Source organism: Mastigoproctus giganteus, chromosome 3 (genome assembly GCF_048544385.1).
Source record: "Mastigoproctus giganteus isolate SK-2022 chromosome 3, ASM4854438v1, whole genome shotgun sequence".
Classification (NCBI taxonomy): domain Eukaryota; kingdom Metazoa; phylum Arthropoda; class Arachnida; order Uropygi; family Thelyphonidae; genus Mastigoproctus; species Mastigoproctus giganteus.
In genome coordinates, this window is record NC_143577.1 from 225,232,622 (window position 1) to 225,250,230 (window position 17,609).

Here is a 17,609-nt window from a genome sequence, read left to right on the forward strand (position 1 = left end):
GCAACAATACAAAAAGACTGCTCAAAAGTTCTATTACAGGAGTTTTTGAGCAGAGCGGGAATTCTTGGTGTCATAGGGATAAGTTATGCAGATGTATTAAAAGTGAGATACTCTCATCAGAAAACAGTGAAAGAAATGAGATTATTTCAAAACTGCTTTTGCAGGATCATCACTTCACATATTATCTATTGTGTAGTGGAGTGCCACATTTAACATCTTTTGTAAACATTTAGTGAACATTAAGATGGTGATATGTTGAAAGCAAATAAATAAATGTGCTCCTAACACAGTATACTTGTCTAATTTGATCCTACCCTATAGTGGGGTGCCACCATAGGGTAGGGTGGCATTCCACGATCATTATTTGTTGATAGTGCTTGCTTGCACTCTCTCCTCTTTTAAAAAGACATGGTTTATCAGTTTGTCTGTAAATTATATGTCAGTATAAGTGCCTGACTGCAGGCTAATAAACCTGAGAGGGGATCTTACTCCCTTGAGCAAGCATAAATTCAAAGTGAGGAAAGACAGTTGAAGAATAGATGTGCAGAAATTTGGCTTTACCCACTGAGTGGTTGATTGCTGGAACAAACTTCTGTCATTGTGGAAGTTGATAGCTTAAATATATTCAAGGAAGAGCTGGACAAACTTTTGGAGCAAATGGATGAAATAGGAAATTTTTTTTGGCTGATGCTGTATAAGCTTGATTTCTTGATTTCTATGACACTACTAATGCTAAATAAGTGACATGTGGAAAATCCATTATACTGTCAAGGAGGATTTCACAGAGTGTGAGACAGCAGTGACAGTATCAACCTCAAAGGCAAAAAACGATCTGGGAAACACTGGCTCTATTGTCACTACACTCACTTTTGCATCGAATTGGGTTTTCTCTGCCTAAATGACATAATTATAGGTTCTCACGTACAGTCAGAATAAAGTGCCTTCGCTAGACTGCAGGATGTTCACTGGCAAATAAAAAGTAAAAGTAAGTAAATTGCAGCCATTATCAACCCACTGCAGGATGGAAGTCTCCTCAACAACTCATGTTGAGGGAAATGGACCATAATCAGCCACGCTGGTCCAGTGCGGGTTGGTAGATCGACCGTATTTAGCAGCCAGGGGCTTGAACCCCGGTCTACTCAAAGAGTGTGTGCTACTGCACTCCCGCTCCTGACCACTCGGCTACGGAGGCCTTGCAAATACTAATTCATAATTCCCCCAATGCAAAAGATCATGTAGGCTAAAACCAACATTACAAAAGGGGGTTTTCTGTATAGGTGAGCCCAGCACCTTCAGCTAGTGATGACACTCCATGTACTGCTACCACAGGGTGGTAATATAAGTTTGCACATCTCTGCAACTGATTTTAAACCTTCTATCTGATAATGATTGAATCTGTTACTGTTGATTCAATGGTGATATCTTGGCTTATTTTACTCATCTGTGAACAATTTCACACAAAATTGGTAAAAATTAAGCAGTTGCTGTTGAAATTTCTAGTTAGCATTAGTAGAGGCATTTGATGCAAGAAAGCAAGCTTATGCAGCATCAGCCAAAAAAAAAAAAAAAAAAAAAAAAACCACTTCCACTTCACCCCTCTGTTCGTTCAAAATACCTGTCCAGCTTAGCCTTAAACTTATTTAGGCTATCAACTTCCACGACAAGGGATGGAAGTCTGTTCCACCAACCAACCACTCGCTGGCTAAAGGCAAATTTCTGCACGTCTATCCTACATCTGTCTTTCCTCAATTTGAATTTATGCCCTCTCAGGTGATTATTCTGAGCGAGAGGAAGAATCCCATCAGCACTGAGCATGCTCAAACCATTCAATGCTTTATACACCTCTATCAGATCACCTCGCTGGTGCCTAGTCTCCAGACACTGTAATTTGCAAAACTTAAGCCTTTCTTCGTAAGAGCACCCCTTTGTTCCATTCACTAATCTTGTTGCCCTTCTCTGTACTCATTCCACAGCAGCTCTACATCCTCCTAGAAAAGAGGCCTCCAGACCTGTACACAGTACTCAAGGTGTGGCCTGACCATTGCCTTATACAAGGGAATAATCATCTTCTTATTCCTGCTAGAAAACTTCCTGTATATCATTGACAAGACACCACGAGCTACTCTTCCAGCCCATCTGCACTGCTCAGAAAACTTCATACCTGCCTGCACAACCACCCCCAGGTCCCTTTCATTCTCTACCACTGTCAGTGTAGTACCACAGAGTTGATACGTTGCTCTGGGGTTGCTGTTTCCCATGTGTAGTACTTTACATTTGTCAATGTTAAACTTCATTTGCCACCTCTCAGCCCATCTGCTCAACCTTTCCAGATCCTGTTGCAGCAGCATAGTGTCAGTAGTGTCCTTGATAACCCTGCCTACCTTTGTATCGTCTGCAAACTTCAACATTAAACTTGATATACCATCATCAATATCATTTATGAATACAGAAAACAATAATGGACCCAACATTGAGCCCTGAGGGATTCCACTAATAACATTAGTCCACGATGAGCAGTGCCCATTGATTACCACTCTGTCTTCTCCCCCTCAGCCACCCCTTTATCCACAGCAGCAATTTGCCTCCAATGTCACACTGCTCCAATTTGTGCAGCAGTCTTCCATGTGCAACAGTATCAAAAGCCTTTCTAAGATCCAAGTATATAATATCAAAGTTATTCCCTGCATCCAGTTCCTTTGTGACTGCATCATAGTATCAAATCAAATTGGTCAGGCAAGACTTCCCCTTAACAAAACCATGCTGTGTCCGAGCTATAACTGAAGTCTTGTCTAAATGATCCTGCAGTGCTTCTTTAACTAGTGCCTCCATTAATTTTCCTGGAACAGAAGTTAAACTCACAGGTCTATAATTGCTTGTGTCAGCCTTTGATCCTGCTTTGTGAATTGGGGTCACATTTGCACATCTCCAGTCTGCGGGTACCTCCCGAGTCCAAGGAAGCTCTCATAATTATGGCTAAGGGTTTGCTTACTTCCTCTGCTGCCTCCTTTAATATAACTGGATAGATCCCATCCCCCAGGTGCCTTTCTTGTGTTTATCTTCAACAGTTTCTCCTCCATTTTACTCTCAGTTATTACAAGATTCTCTAGCTTACTGCTAGAGTTGAATACACCCCTGGCTTTCCCCTCGCTAAATAACTCCTCATGTGTGAATGTCGATGCAAAATATTCATTTAGTTTGTTAGCTACCTGAGCAGGATCATCAACAGTTGACCCATCGATATCAAGTGGACCAATCTGATTCATCCCCTTCCTTCTAGAGTTTACATAAGTAAAGAACTCTTTGCTGTTTTTCTTTGCTAGTTTTTGATCTTGTGAATAAATTCTTTTTAAAACATACTTTCATCTTATGGTCTCCCCTTGATTTTTGCAATAGGATGGCTAGATTCTTTTCTGGCTATTCACTGCAGGTGACGATAAATGCCTTTCTGTGTTCTAGCTTCTCAACTAATGCTGAAAAATACATTAGTGTTCTGTTCTTTCAACTACCCTCATCCTTTGAAATAGTAACACATATTGTGAGGATTGTTACTATTGATCCTCATGGGCTTTTGTAAATAACTTGATCCATAATAATAATAATAATAATAATAATAATAATTTATTTATCCCTATTTTATGTTACATTTTTTTTTGGGAGATAACAGCAAAAAGGGAGGGAGAACATAAGAAGCTGTAATTCAAAAAGTGTAGGTGTATTGGGTGCTGCAACAGCTAGGAGTAGAGATTAAGTAAACCTGCTTAAAGGCATACAAAGTCCTATTGAGTAAGTATGAATTTAAAGAAAACTCTTGTGTACATCATGAGAGTCAAAAAAAAAAAAGTCATCAGTACACCAATTTCAGTCTGATACCAAACAAGTAAGCAAAGAACAATGCCATCCCTCATTACCAAAGCACAAGTTTCAGGTAATGTCACTTGCTGGAAAGATCATATCGACTGTTTTCTGGGAATGACATGACAGTATAGTGGTCTTGTTTTTTTGGAAATGTCTGGGTTTGATTCCCATCAATGATTGGAGGAATTTTTAATGTCCTCAATCAATGCTGTAGTTGGCCAATCCCAGGTGGAGGGAGTAGAACTCCCATGAATTCTGGGTTTTTCAGCCCACATGCAAATTGGCATGTGGACTGAAAAACTCATCCAGTGCTGCAAACATTTGTACAAATATAATGCACAATGAAGCAATATGGCTTAAGTTGATGATACTCCGACAATAACAACATAACAACTGGGAATGGATGTTGTCACTAACAGATTTTCTCCAAAAAAGGGTTCACATGACCACTGTTCAGGATATCTGCTAGCAACATACCATTCAATTCTCCAGCGTGTGACAGTGGCATTAATTTTAAGGTCCTGTCTGTAGGTCATCCTTAACTCACCAGACAGGACAGTTAGGGATGACCTACAGACAGGACCACTTGTATAATTATTATTGTATGATCCTTGAAATAATTTAGTAAACCCATTTTAAACTGACCTTGAAGTGAAATGCAAAATTGGCTCAGAAATTCACTCCTCCAAACTTTTTCACAATGGTATCAGACAATAGTGAATTACTGAAAACACATTGGGGGGAAAAAATAACTATGTTGAGATACAGAAAAAAAAAAAGTGTGTGTTTTAGCAAAATAATTGGTTTTATTTGGCTCATTACTGGTTTCATATTTCCTTCTATTTATAGTGAAACAGAAAGGCAAATATTCTGAAGAAAAAGATGTTAATAAATATTGGCAACTACTGCTAAGGTGATGGCAATTCAGATGAGTTTCCCTCATCACCAAAGGCTCTAAAAAAATGCAATAGCTTTGCATATCAGGACACACAAGAATTAATGCTCCACATTTAGTGGACATTCTTTTGCATTCAACCTGCAAGTTCTACAATAATGGAACTTTTAAAATTATACAATTATGTATATCTTAGTCATGTGGCTAGATACATCCCTGCATTCTGAACCTCTTTTATGATTACGTGCAAATTAGCAAAAGCTGACAACACACACACACGCGCGCATTGAAAAAAAAGAGGGTTACAAGATAAATTTGCTTTCAACCAGAGATATTTTGGAACAAACTTCAACCTAGAGTTGTGGAAGTAGGTGGTTCAAATAAATTTCAAGAAGCATTGGGCAAATAAAGTGGATAGTTTTTTTGTTAATGCTGTATATGATTGCTTCCTTGCATAATTTGTCACTACTAATAATCAGCACAGGAAATGATTCCTTGGGTACAAATAAACTAAAAATGTTCTGAACAGTTTTATTTTTTTAATTTGACACTTATTTAATGAGATATTTTTGATTAAAGACTGATGGCGTCATATTTGGCCCAAGCAATCCACACTGAAAAGGCAATTTGAAAGCATGCTTCCATGCAAATCACACAATCATATGTGTCACAAAACACAAATTGTATTTTTGACAGTTGTAATTTTTTTAATCACTTGCCAAGAATTTAAAGAAGGAGCCATTCCAACTTCTGAAGAAAACAAATGTGTGAACAGCTGACTCTGATGAGATGTAAAAGTCAGATGTTAGTATAGTATTGAGAAAGTGCACATGGTTCTGCTTGAACCCATGTGCAACAATATTGAGGCTAATGGCATTCCAATGCCAATGTCAGCACGAAACATGACAAGTGCCAAAGAAATGGCTGCCCATTATGCTACAATTGGGATAGATAGTGACAACCACACAAAACACAAATGCTTGATGTGGAGGAAGGAGTGGTATCTGATCTGATGACTAGTAAGTGCATGTGAGCTTTACAGTTCAGGGTGAACCAAACCATCCTTACTGCATTATGAGAGGAAAGGGTTGAACCTGTAACACTTTTTCCATGCTCAACTTCCGCCTGAAATTATGAATGTTTGCATGTTCTACTATGAGTGAGTTCTACAGTAAGTCACCAACAAAACAGTTTTGCAAGTGCATCTTGGGCACTAATGAATTATGTCACACAGCAGGGCATTTTAAACTGTCATAAAATGCATTGTTGGGTGGGTGTAAATCTTCATGTTGCCACTCTGTGGCAGTTTCAGCTTCAGCTGGAGAATCAATGTGTGCTGATATCCGTAGAGAGAATATAATTTCGATCCTATCTACTCCCGACTATTCAACTAATTTCAACTATTTCACCTCAATTTCATTCCTGGAAGATGAATAGCAGGCCCTATAGCTTGGACACCCAGATTGCTTGGATTATTTCCTCTGAGGCCACTTGAAGGAGCAGATTTATACTGATTCACCTTCAACTTTGGCAGATTTAGTTGTTAAGACTACGTAGCCATCATACTGCAGGTGGCCATATGTTAGAGCAACACACATGAAAATCTGCACTGCTCGTATCTTGCTGCTTGCAATGACATATGCATTAAGGAAACACATTTGTTGTGTGGACACACCCTCCATTTTAGTAGCTGATTGTCTACTCACATATGCTACTTCAGATACCATACAGCGTACAATCACCTCATGAACTGTAATGAAATATATTGTTCCATTTACTTGCTGTTTGCAAGCTCATTTCTTTGAACACACTAGTCATTCTTTTTGATTATTCTAGATACCAGTTGCTTAGGCTGCATGTACTATCATTAATCTTTAATTGTGAATAACTTGTTAAATAAGCATCAGATTGAAAAACTGTCCAGAATGTTTTTAGTTTATTTTCAGCAAAGTAATCATTTTCCATGCTGATTATGCAGCACTAATGGTACTCTTTGTATATATGTTCTATGAATGGAGCCCAGATCTGTGAAATTATAGGTTATTTAATAGAGCATGCCTGGATACAAAAGTTAAGAAAACAATTGAAAATGATCAGATTATTTGTAATGTGTCATCCATAACTGGAGGCTTTCAGACAAACAGCCGTTGTTGTTATTTGGTTTTTAGGAGCATTAGCAACTAAGGCCATATTGCTCCGGGGATATGTGGTGGTCATTCCCTGACCTTTCCGCATCCTCCGTATTTGGTGGTCAAGGGCTCGAACCCCGGTCTAATCAGGAAGCGTGTGCTATGCACTGCCGCTCCTGCCCACCTGGCTACGGAGGTGCCTTGAGACAAACAGCACTAAATCATCCGCAAGATATGTATTTTAGTACCCAGTAAGTCAAACTTCAACAAATCTGTTTTCTAATTAAAGGACATACATGAAAGTAAAATAAATTAACAAGAAGCAGCACTGGCTCCTATTAATTTTTTGAAAACATTAAGCGTGGTTGGAATACAATAACAGCTAATATGGCTGGCTATTATCATAAATTAGATTTCAGTGACCATATATATAGCAATTCAGGTGTGGAAGTACAGGTAGTGCTCTTTTTATGCCGGTCCAATTTGCAATAGTGCCAGGCACTAATCACAAGGCCATTTTTATTTTTGCAATTTTTTTTTGTAAATTGAAAGTTTTAAAATCGTCAGACAAAATTTACTGGCATCGTACAGTACTAAGTATCATGCACTGTTCACATGATCAAGGACAATCTGAGGCAATCGGCATGTCAGTATCATAGCCAATCAGAGACGAGAAAGCATCCCGCCCTCAGTGTAGCCACTTGTGGATGCGGGTGGTAAAAGTCCATGTGGTGAAGCATTCAGTTGATGGTTGTTTATGCCATTTACACATGCTGGAAATTTATTACAGTAACATTTTTTTTATTAATTGTGCTGTTAATAAATTAAATAATAATAATAGTGATAGCCTTGTGAAGTTTTTGCCGATCATGTTATAAAGTTTTTAATTTAATAGAATAAAGAGACACCATGCCTGGTAAAAGAAGTTCAATGAATCCTAGTGCAAATGAAAGCATGAAAAAGGCACAACGATCTATCACATTGGAAAATAAGATGGAGGCTATTCGGAGGATGGAAGCTGGTGAAAACTGCCCCAATGTGTGTAGGGCTATGAATATGCCTCCATCGACTATTACCACAATTATGAAGAATGTTGATAGAATAAAACAATCAATGCACAGTGGTAGGTAAAATTTTTGGTGCCTGGAACCTAACCCTGTGATTTCCCATTGACTCCATGATATAAAGAGTTCCATTTGTGCCTATCCCCCCCCCCGAACCTAACCCCAGCATAAATCAAGGGCTACCTGTACAATGGAAAATAAATTTCCTGAGTGGAATTGGGGGACTTATATCTTGGGGGTACATATCTCATTATGATGTCAGTCTCTTTCCACTCTGTTCTTAATCTTCCATGTTAAGAAGAAATAAAAAGTAATTGTATTTAATAAATAATGGTGGGGAGAGAGAGAGAGAGAGAGAGAGAGAGTTAAGACATAACTGTAACTTTCAAGGTGTTTCGTAAAAATATAAATGAAAAGGTGTGGGGAAAATATATGGAGCATAAGACTAATTATAACAGACACTCTTAAAATTAAACTGTTTAACAATAATGTACTGGCAGAGTACTTAAAATACCACTGGACCCAATGGTGTGGCATCCAATCTTACTGAGGCCATAATTTTACAACAGGCATATTTAGGCAGCAAGCAATCTATGTGAATATCTTATAACATTAACCACGAATTGGTGCATTATGTCCTAAGTTGCTGATGTGCTATAAAAATCAATCAATCAATCAAACAACCAACTGACCGCCACAGGCAACATAGATGATGTGCGGCTATTGCATGATAATACACAGGCGCATTTTTCAGGCTAGTGGATAGATTGTTGAACTCTAATATACCTATCACCAATACCTTGGAACCTCATATAGTTCTGAGTGTGTGATATCTGATAATGCCTCATGGGGATTTAATAAATGTAACATTGATACACATTAGTATAAATAATGAGTTACATGCTTCTGTGAAAGAAGCAGTTGACATGTGCAAAAACATAGATACTTTGTAGATGTCACAAAAGCAATTATTCAGCTCTCTTTGGAACTGACAGATACACTGGATCAAGATAAGAGGATATACAGTGACTTCTTGGTCACTTTGAAGAAACCAATGTTATGAATGTTGTATTACATGTATTTTATATTTCAGCTACCCTTTAAATTGATGTTACCACATCCTTTTACTTATGTGCTGGAATGTAAATAAAAGATCAACAGTTACAGTATAAAACTGGAAAATACAACTGTTTTCACTTAGAAGTGTTCTAATCATTAAAACTGCACACGGTTCAGAAGAGTTCTTTATTTTTGGCTATAATTTAAAGAACTTTTAAAAAATCATTTCATCTGCATTCTATACATTGTTAAAGTAACTAAAATAGTTATTCTGCATTGCTAATTTGTAAGAATCATCAAATTAATTGGGAATACTGATAATAAATTTGTAGAATCAAAAACAGTAAAAATTCTTTCTCATTGAAAGTCTCTGACCTAGAAGCTATAAAAATTATTTTAATTTTAAGAAAATTTCAAATTCAAATAACTAAAAAAAAAAAAAAAAGAAAAAAGACAACGAATGAATTTAGATGATGGCTCACATTCTGCTGCCATCCCATAAATTCAAATAAATAAAAAATAAAAAGGCATTTAAAAAAAAAAATCTTCAGAATTAAGATTATTACTATTTTTAATACCACGTGAAATTAATAATAGAGTTTATTAAGCTATTCGCCTAAACTACTATACATTAAGGTGATATTTCAGGCATCTTACCAATCATCGGACCATGCTGTTGACAGACTCCTCTTGCCAATGCTCCAAAAACTTGATGTGCATATCTCTGGTAGCATTGTCAGGTTTCTGGAAGCATCGACAAGAGGAGTCTGTCAGCATCATGGTCTGATGATGGGTAAGATGCCTGAAACATCACCTTAATGTATAGTAGTTTAGGCGGAGTGACTTAATAAACTATATTATTAATTTCATGATATATGAGCGGTATTAAATATAGTAATAATCCTACTAGAAAACAACCACATCCTTCCCAAACTATATTAAATCTTCAGAATACTGATTTCCTTCACTCTACTGATAACTCTATTATTATTTACCTTCTTTAAGACTGCCAGTTTCTGCTGCTTGTCCATTTGAAAGATTAGATTTAGCATTGTAAAATATTTCGCCCTTGGGAGAATCTTTACCCCCAACAATGCTAAATCCTAAACTTTTCCGACCAGGTCCTTTCTCAAATACCACTGTATGTAAAGAAAGCTGGGAAGACTTTGGGCGCCTTGGAAGAGTACATAGTGCACTGTTGCTAATCTGAAAATTTTGAAATGTATCCTTGTTTAAAAAAAAGTATAAAAATAAGAAAAGTTTAGTAATACATGATATTATTCTACATGCCATATATTTTAAGGCTCATTGAAAAACTAGTGATGAGCCTCAGAAGAGATAATTTCACATTATGTATATGGTTTAAAAAAAATTGTTAAAAAATCATGAAAACTGAAGATTATTTTTAGAAAACCCAAAAAAAAAAAAAAATTAAAAAAATGTGCTATGAATTCTTTTGTCCCCAAAAAAAAAAAAAAAAAATATAACTGCTTACCAATTTAAAAACAAGAGAAATTCTTAGATACTCAACATAAGAATTTGGTTTAATGTTAATCTGCTATTAAACATAATAGCACATTTATATGCAAGAAATCTTCAAATTTAAAAAATAAATAATTAGTAAATAACAAAATATTAATATACCCTATGTATATTAAAGTATTCAATTACCAAAAAACAAGAGGTAATAAAAACCACACACAATATGCAATCCACAAAAACATGATAAAAGTATGTTACACCCAGCAGTCCAATAACACAAGAGGTGCATTCTGAAAAGTGTCGTGAATGTGAATCTGTGAACTAAGCTTTATACAGTAAAATGGGCAGTTTTATTCTATACTCCTACTTCAGGCACCTTCCTTCAACAGGGCTATCATGGCCCTGCTCAAGGAAGGAAGACAAAGCTATCAGATAATGACAGCTTTGTCTTCCCAAACGGATGCTTTTTTGGGAGCTGCTAAGTGGAACTTTATTTATTGATTTATAATTAGTTTTTTTGTAACTTTTTATTTAAAATTAGTAGTGTAGTATTTATGTGTAATTCCCTGATTAATTTGGTGCATTTTTCTTTACTTGGTCTTTGTAATTGCTTAAAAACATAGTTGAATTTTGCTGTCATTGTTTTGTGTCAGATTTTTGTATTGGAGATTTGATGTAAACATATCATTGCAAATAGGCAGATTGAAAGTTCACATCACGTAGGTTTGCATTAGATAAGTTTATTATCTATTATAACTACTTAGAACTTAAGAAGTAATGGTATAGCATAACATATATAACTTAAACTTGTAGGAGATACAAAATACATATACTATAAGCTCGATATTGCAATATATATATATATATATATATATATATATATATTTAATAACAACCTTTGTAACATAACTGGTGCACAGTGTTATTACTGCAATATTTTTAATTATACTGAATTTAGAAATCATGTCTCAGCCCAGAGCAGCAAAACAAAGGGCTAAAGCTTGTGGGAGTGCCATGGCTCAGGGAAGACCTGAAGGGGTAGTTGTTCCCCCAATCACAGCCTTATGAAATGTACTGCTTGTATGATGTTTGCAATCAGGAACTATTGCCAAGGGGGGGGACGTCTTTGTGTGCTTGATGTAAAGAGTGTGAAGATATTAGATGCCAATTGAGCATTGTTATTGGCCTTTATGAGAGCTTGAAGAACAGGGTGAATGCCCTAGAGGGGTTTAAATTGGGGAAAGCATCAAGCTCTCAGCTGCTGACATCAATGCCAAAGCTTGCACTTGATTAATAGGCAACACGGTGGTAACCTCCAAGGCAGAATGTGCTGATCTCACAGGAGCTAGTTGTTGTTGACGGCTCCATTGTCAGGATAATAGGAAATATACTGTGCAAAAATGAGTGGTGGAATAGGACCAGGGTATATCTGTCAGGAGGACAAAAATTAATGATGCTGTAGGGCAGATATCATCTTTTAAGGGCACGAAAGGTGATACTATTGTGCACATTGGCACTAATGACAATAAGAGTAGAAAATCTGTGGACTTACAAGCACAGGGAGATGTTGAAAAAAAAAGTTGCAAATTAGGGTTAAATTTGAAAGTTGTCAATTCTGCCCAGACACAATAGGAGAGCCTTGTCAATCAATTTTGGGCTGCAGAGAAGCGAAAGTGATTCTTGCACTGCTTCTATTGGAACATGCAAGTCTGGAAAGTAAGGCATACTGGGAGTAATCATGGAACAAGTAAATATGCTGACTGTGTTAGGGTACCTAAGAGTAAGAACAGGTGCATGCATACTTGCATGTGCACCAATGATAGGAGCACAGTAAATAAATTTCATGGATTTGAAGTGCTGGTTAAGACATCAAATGTGGACAGTGTTGGGATATCAGAAATGTGGTGTCACACAGATATGAGCAATACAGAATTTGAATATGGGCAGTAAAATGTGCACAGAAAGGGTAGCATATAGTGTATGGTGTTTCTTGTCAAGCAGCACCAGGGACCTCCAACTCCACATAGTATACTCTGTGTCACAATGCAAACTATGTAAAGGCCAGATAATGTTGGTGTAGACTGCATAGCATATTGTAGTGTTAGTATGTTGTCCATCCACCTATTTAGCCATGGGACTCCTAGTCGAACCCCCATTGCCTATCCTCCACCACAAGGAGCCAGGCCAGGTATAGGGTGCAGGTAAAGACTCTTGTGGCAGAAAACTGTGGTGGGTTGCCTTAGCTTGCCAGGAAGGACCCAAGGGGGAAAAAAATGTTAGTTTAACTTCTCTTCAAGGGAAAATAATGGAGTCACTGTTTAAAGAAGTAATGTAGGATCATCTAGAGAAGACTGCAGTTATAAGTCAGACAGCATGAATTTGTTACATTCTGTCTGGCCAATTTGATTGGATACTATGATGTGGTCAGAAAGGAGCTGGATGTAAAAAATAATTCTGATATCATATATTTGGATTTCAGGAAGGCTTTTGATACTGTAGCACATAAAGGAGTGCTGTACAAAATGGAGCAGTGTGGCATTAAGGGAAAGTTGCTGTTGTGGATAAAGGAAAGGTTGAGTGGGAGAAGACAGAGAGTAGTATTCGACGAACACTGTTCTTTGTGGACTAATGACATTAGTGGAGTCTCCCTCGGTTTAGCATTGGGTCCACTATTGTGTTGTTTTCTATATTTATTAATGATACTGATGAAGGCATATTAGGCTTAAATTAAAGTTTACAGATGGTACAGAGGTTGGTAGGGTGGTTAATGACAATAATCGAGGTAAGCTTCTGCAACTAGATCTACAAAAATTAGACAGATGGACTGTGAAATGGCAGTTGAAGTTTAACATTGACAAATGCAAGGTACTGAATATGAGTTTCAGTAATTCCAGAGTAACGTACCGACCATATGGTACTATAGTCAGAGTAATGGAAAATGAAAAAGACTTGGGGGGGGGGGATAATTGTGCAGTCAGATATGAGGTTCTCTGAACAGTACAGATGCAGGTCCAGGATGCCAGGACAGCTCATGGGGTTTTGTCAAAGATATACAGGAACTTTGCTTTGCTGGGATAAGGAGGTGATTATATCATTGTATAAGGCAATGGTCGGGCCACATCTTGAGTACTGAATTCAGGTCTGGAAGCCTCATTTTTGGAAGGCTATTGAGCTGCTGGAACGAGTACAGAGAAGGGCAATGAGATTGGTGAGGGGGACAAAGGGGTACTCTTACCAAGAAAGGCTTCAGTTCTCCAAATTGCAGTGTCTGCAGACTAGGCACCTGTGAGGTGATCTGATTCAGATATTCGAGGCTTTGAATGGTTTGACTAACTCACTGCTGATGGGATTCTTTACCTGCTTAGACTACACATATGAGGGTGCATAAATTCAAATTAAGGAAGGATGTTTGTAGAATAGATGTGCAGAATGCCTTCAGCCAGTGAGTGGTTGATTTCTTGAACAAACTTCCATCTGTTGTGGAAGTTGATAGCTTTAGCATTAGCATTAGTAGAGGCATTTGATGCAAGAAAGCAAGCTTATGCAGCATCAGCCAAAAAAAAAAAAAAAAACCCACTTCCACTTCACCCCTCTGTTCGTTCAAAATACCTGTCCAGCTGAGCCTTAAACTTATTTAGGCTATCAACCTCCACCACAAGGGATGGCAGTCTGTTCCACCAACCAACCACCCGCTGGCTAAAGGCAAATTTCCGCACGTCTATCCTACATCTGTCTTTCCTCAATTTGAATTTATGCCCTCTCAGGTGATTTTTCTGAGCTAGAGGAAGAATCCCATCAGCATTGAGCATGCTTAAACCATTCAAGGCTTTATACACCTCTATCAGATCACCTCGCTGGTGCCTAGTCTCCAGACACTGTAATTTGCAAAACTTAAGCCTTTCTTCGTAAGAGCACCCCTTTTTTCCATTCACTAATCTTGTTGCCCTTCTCTGTACTCATTCCAGAAGCTCTACATCCTTCTTGAAATGAGGCCTCCAGACCTGTTGTTGTTGTTGTTATTTGGTTTTTAGGAGCATTAGCAACTAAGGCCATATTGCTCCGGTGCGGTGGTCATTCCCTGACCTTTCCGCATCCTCCGTATTTGGTGGTGACGGGCTCGAACCCCGGTCTAATCTCCAGACCTGTATACAGTACTCTAGGTGTGGCCTGACCATTGCCTTATACAATGGAATAATCACCTCCTTATCCCTGCTGGAAAAATTCCTGTATATCATTGACAATACTCCATGAGCTACTCTTGCAGCCCGTCTGCACTGCTCAGAGAACTTCATATCTGCCTGCACAATCACCCCCAAGTCCCTTTCATTCTCTACCACTGTCAGTGTAGTACCACAGAGTTGATGCGTTGCTCTGAGGTTGCTTTTTCCCATGTGTAGTACTTTACATTTGTCAATGTTAAACTTCATTTGCCACCTCTCAGCCCATCTGCTCAACCTTTCCAGATCCTGTTGCAGCAGCATAGTGTCAGTAGTGTCCTTGACAACCCTGCCAACCTTTGTATCATCTGCAAACTTGGACATTAAGCTTGATATACCATCATCAATATCATTTATAAATACAGAAAACAATAATGGACCCAACACTGAGCCCTGAGGGACTCCACTAATAACATTAGTCCACGATGAGCAGTGTCCATTGATTACCACTCTCTGTCTTCTCCCCCTCAACCACCCCTTTATCCATAGCAGCAATTTGCCTCCAATGTCACACTGCTCCAATTTGTGCAGCAGTCTTCCATGTGCAACAGTATCAAAAGCCTTTCTAAGATCCAAGTATATAATATCAAAGTTATTCCCTGCATCCAGTTCTTTTGTGACTGCATCATAGTATCCAATCAAGTTGGTCAGGCAAGACTTCCCCTTAACAAAACCATGCTGTGTCTGAGCTATAACTGAAGTCTTGTCTAAATGATCCTGCAGTGCTTCTTTAACCAGTGCCTCCATTAATTTTCCTGGAACAGAAGTTAAGCTCACAGGTCTATAATTACTTGTGTCAGCCTTTGATCCTCCTTTGTGAATTGGGGTCACATTTGCACATTTCCAGTCTATGGGTACCTCCCCTGAGTCCAAGGAAGCTCTCATAATTATGGCTAAGGGTTTGCTTACTTCCTTTGCTGCCTCCTTTAATATAACTGGATAGATCCCATCCACCCCGGGTGCCTTTCTTGTGTTTATCTTCAACAGTTTCTCTTCCACTTTACTCCAAGTTATTTCAAGATTCTGTAGCTTACTGCTAGAGTTGAATACACCTCTGGCATTCCCCTTGCTGAATAACTCCTCATGTGTGAATGTCGATGCAAAATATTCATTTAGTTTGTTAGCCACCTGAGCAGGATCATCAACAGTTGACCCATCAATATCAAGTGGACCAATCTGATTCATCCCCTTCCTTCTAGAGTTTACATAAGTAAAGAACACTTTGCTGTTTTTCTTTGCATCCCTTGCCAAGGATTTCTCGTAATCTGCCTTCGCCTGCCTAACCTCCTTTGTAACTTGGTTGCATATCAACTTGTATCTATCATAGGCTTCTGTGTCATGTGTTAATTTGTAAGTATCCCATGCATTTTTCTTCTCTGCCATATGCCTCATTAGTTCATCTGACATCCATTTTGGCCTAAACCTTGAACAATATTTCTTAGTTGGTATGTAAAGCCTAGTAGCTTCCAAGATAAGTTCTTTGAATGCTTCCCATTTTGAATTTGCTGTTGGTAACATCATCAGTTGGTCCCACTGTATAGAATTTAAATACTGTCTCAGTCCATCGTAGTCGCCTTTACGGAAGCAATAACCCTTCCCTTTACCCCTAATGGTAGTTACCTCTTTCAGTAAATCCCACTTCAGCACACTGTGATCACTGCCACCTAGTGGTTCATTTATCTGCAGATTCTTAATGCATGAAGAATCACTGCTGATAATCAAATCAAGAGTATTACTCCCTCTAGTTGCCTCCCGAACATGCTGATGTAGAAAACAATCATCCAATAAATCCACAAAAGCCCTGATAGTGTGTGAGTAACCAGCCCCCAAATTCCAGTCAATATCTGGGAAATTAAAATCTCCCATTATAAGACTCTCTGATTTACTGGCCCACTCTATTTCCCTGTACAGTTCCTTATTATACTCATCAGAGTCATTAGGCCTATAGCACACTCCTACTCTCAATTTTGATCTCCCAATGCTTATGTCACACCAAACTGACTCAACACTGCACTGTCCAGCGATGTCGACTGGCTTCACTTCCTTGGTTTTTATGTGTTTCTTAACTAATAGCATAACCCGTCCCCCCTTCCTATCCTGTCTATCCTTTCTGTAGACGTTGTACTCCCCAAATTGCATTTCTGCATCCCTTATATCTGTGTGACACCACGTCTCTGATATCCCAACAATATCTGCCTTTGATGTTTTGAGCAATACCTCAAATTCATCAAATTTATTTACTAAACTCCTAGCATTGGTGTACACGCAAGTATACCTGCACCTGTTTCTATTCTTAGCTACCCTAACACAACCCATGTGTTTACTTGTACCGCAATGGCTCCCAGCAGTCTCTGAAATACCATGCATCTTGTTTTTCAGGCTTCTGCTCATTCTAATAGAAGCAGTGCAAGAATCTCTTTCACCTCTGCCAGTGGCTACTGTCAATCTATTGGTCTTTGTCTCCCCCCAAGCCAGCAGTTTTCCGACCCACCTAACACTGCCTCGATGGCATCAGCAAATATTCTTGCACCCTTTCTATTTAAGTGTATCCCATCCCTGCTTAAATAAATTCAATGAAGAGCTAGACAAATATTGAAGGGAATGGATAGGTGAAATGTGTTTATTATTTTATATTTTTGGCTGATGCTATATAAGCTTTCTTTCTTGCATTATATACCTACTAATGCCAATTCAAACCAAATTTCTCAAAACTCTGTCCCTGATTAATTTTCAACAGTGATGCCATACCATTAGTACTAAGCATCTTGCTTCAGTCTCATTTCAAAGGAGTGACTCACTTCATAAGATACCAAATCTAAGGCTCAGAACACTAGTTTCCTCTTGGGTCTTAAATATGAGGAATGAGCCATTCTACTGTGCACATTTACCCAACATGGATAGTGGTTGA

At 38.2% G+C, this 17,609-nt stretch overlaps 1 protein-coding gene across 1 annotated transcript in view; it reads right to left on the reverse strand.

Annotated features, from left to right (window-relative positions):
* LOC150088795 (uncharacterized) overlaps positions 1–17,609 on the reverse strand; it is a 157,629-nt gene that overhangs the window by 14,027 nt on the left and 125,993 nt on the right. Inside the window, exon 6 of the mRNA XM_090370903.1 lies at positions 9,998–10,208. Coding sequence (XP_090227029.1) covers positions 9,998–10,208 — 211 coding nt within the window. The remainder of the gene's footprint in view (positions 1–9,997; positions 10,209–17,609) is intronic.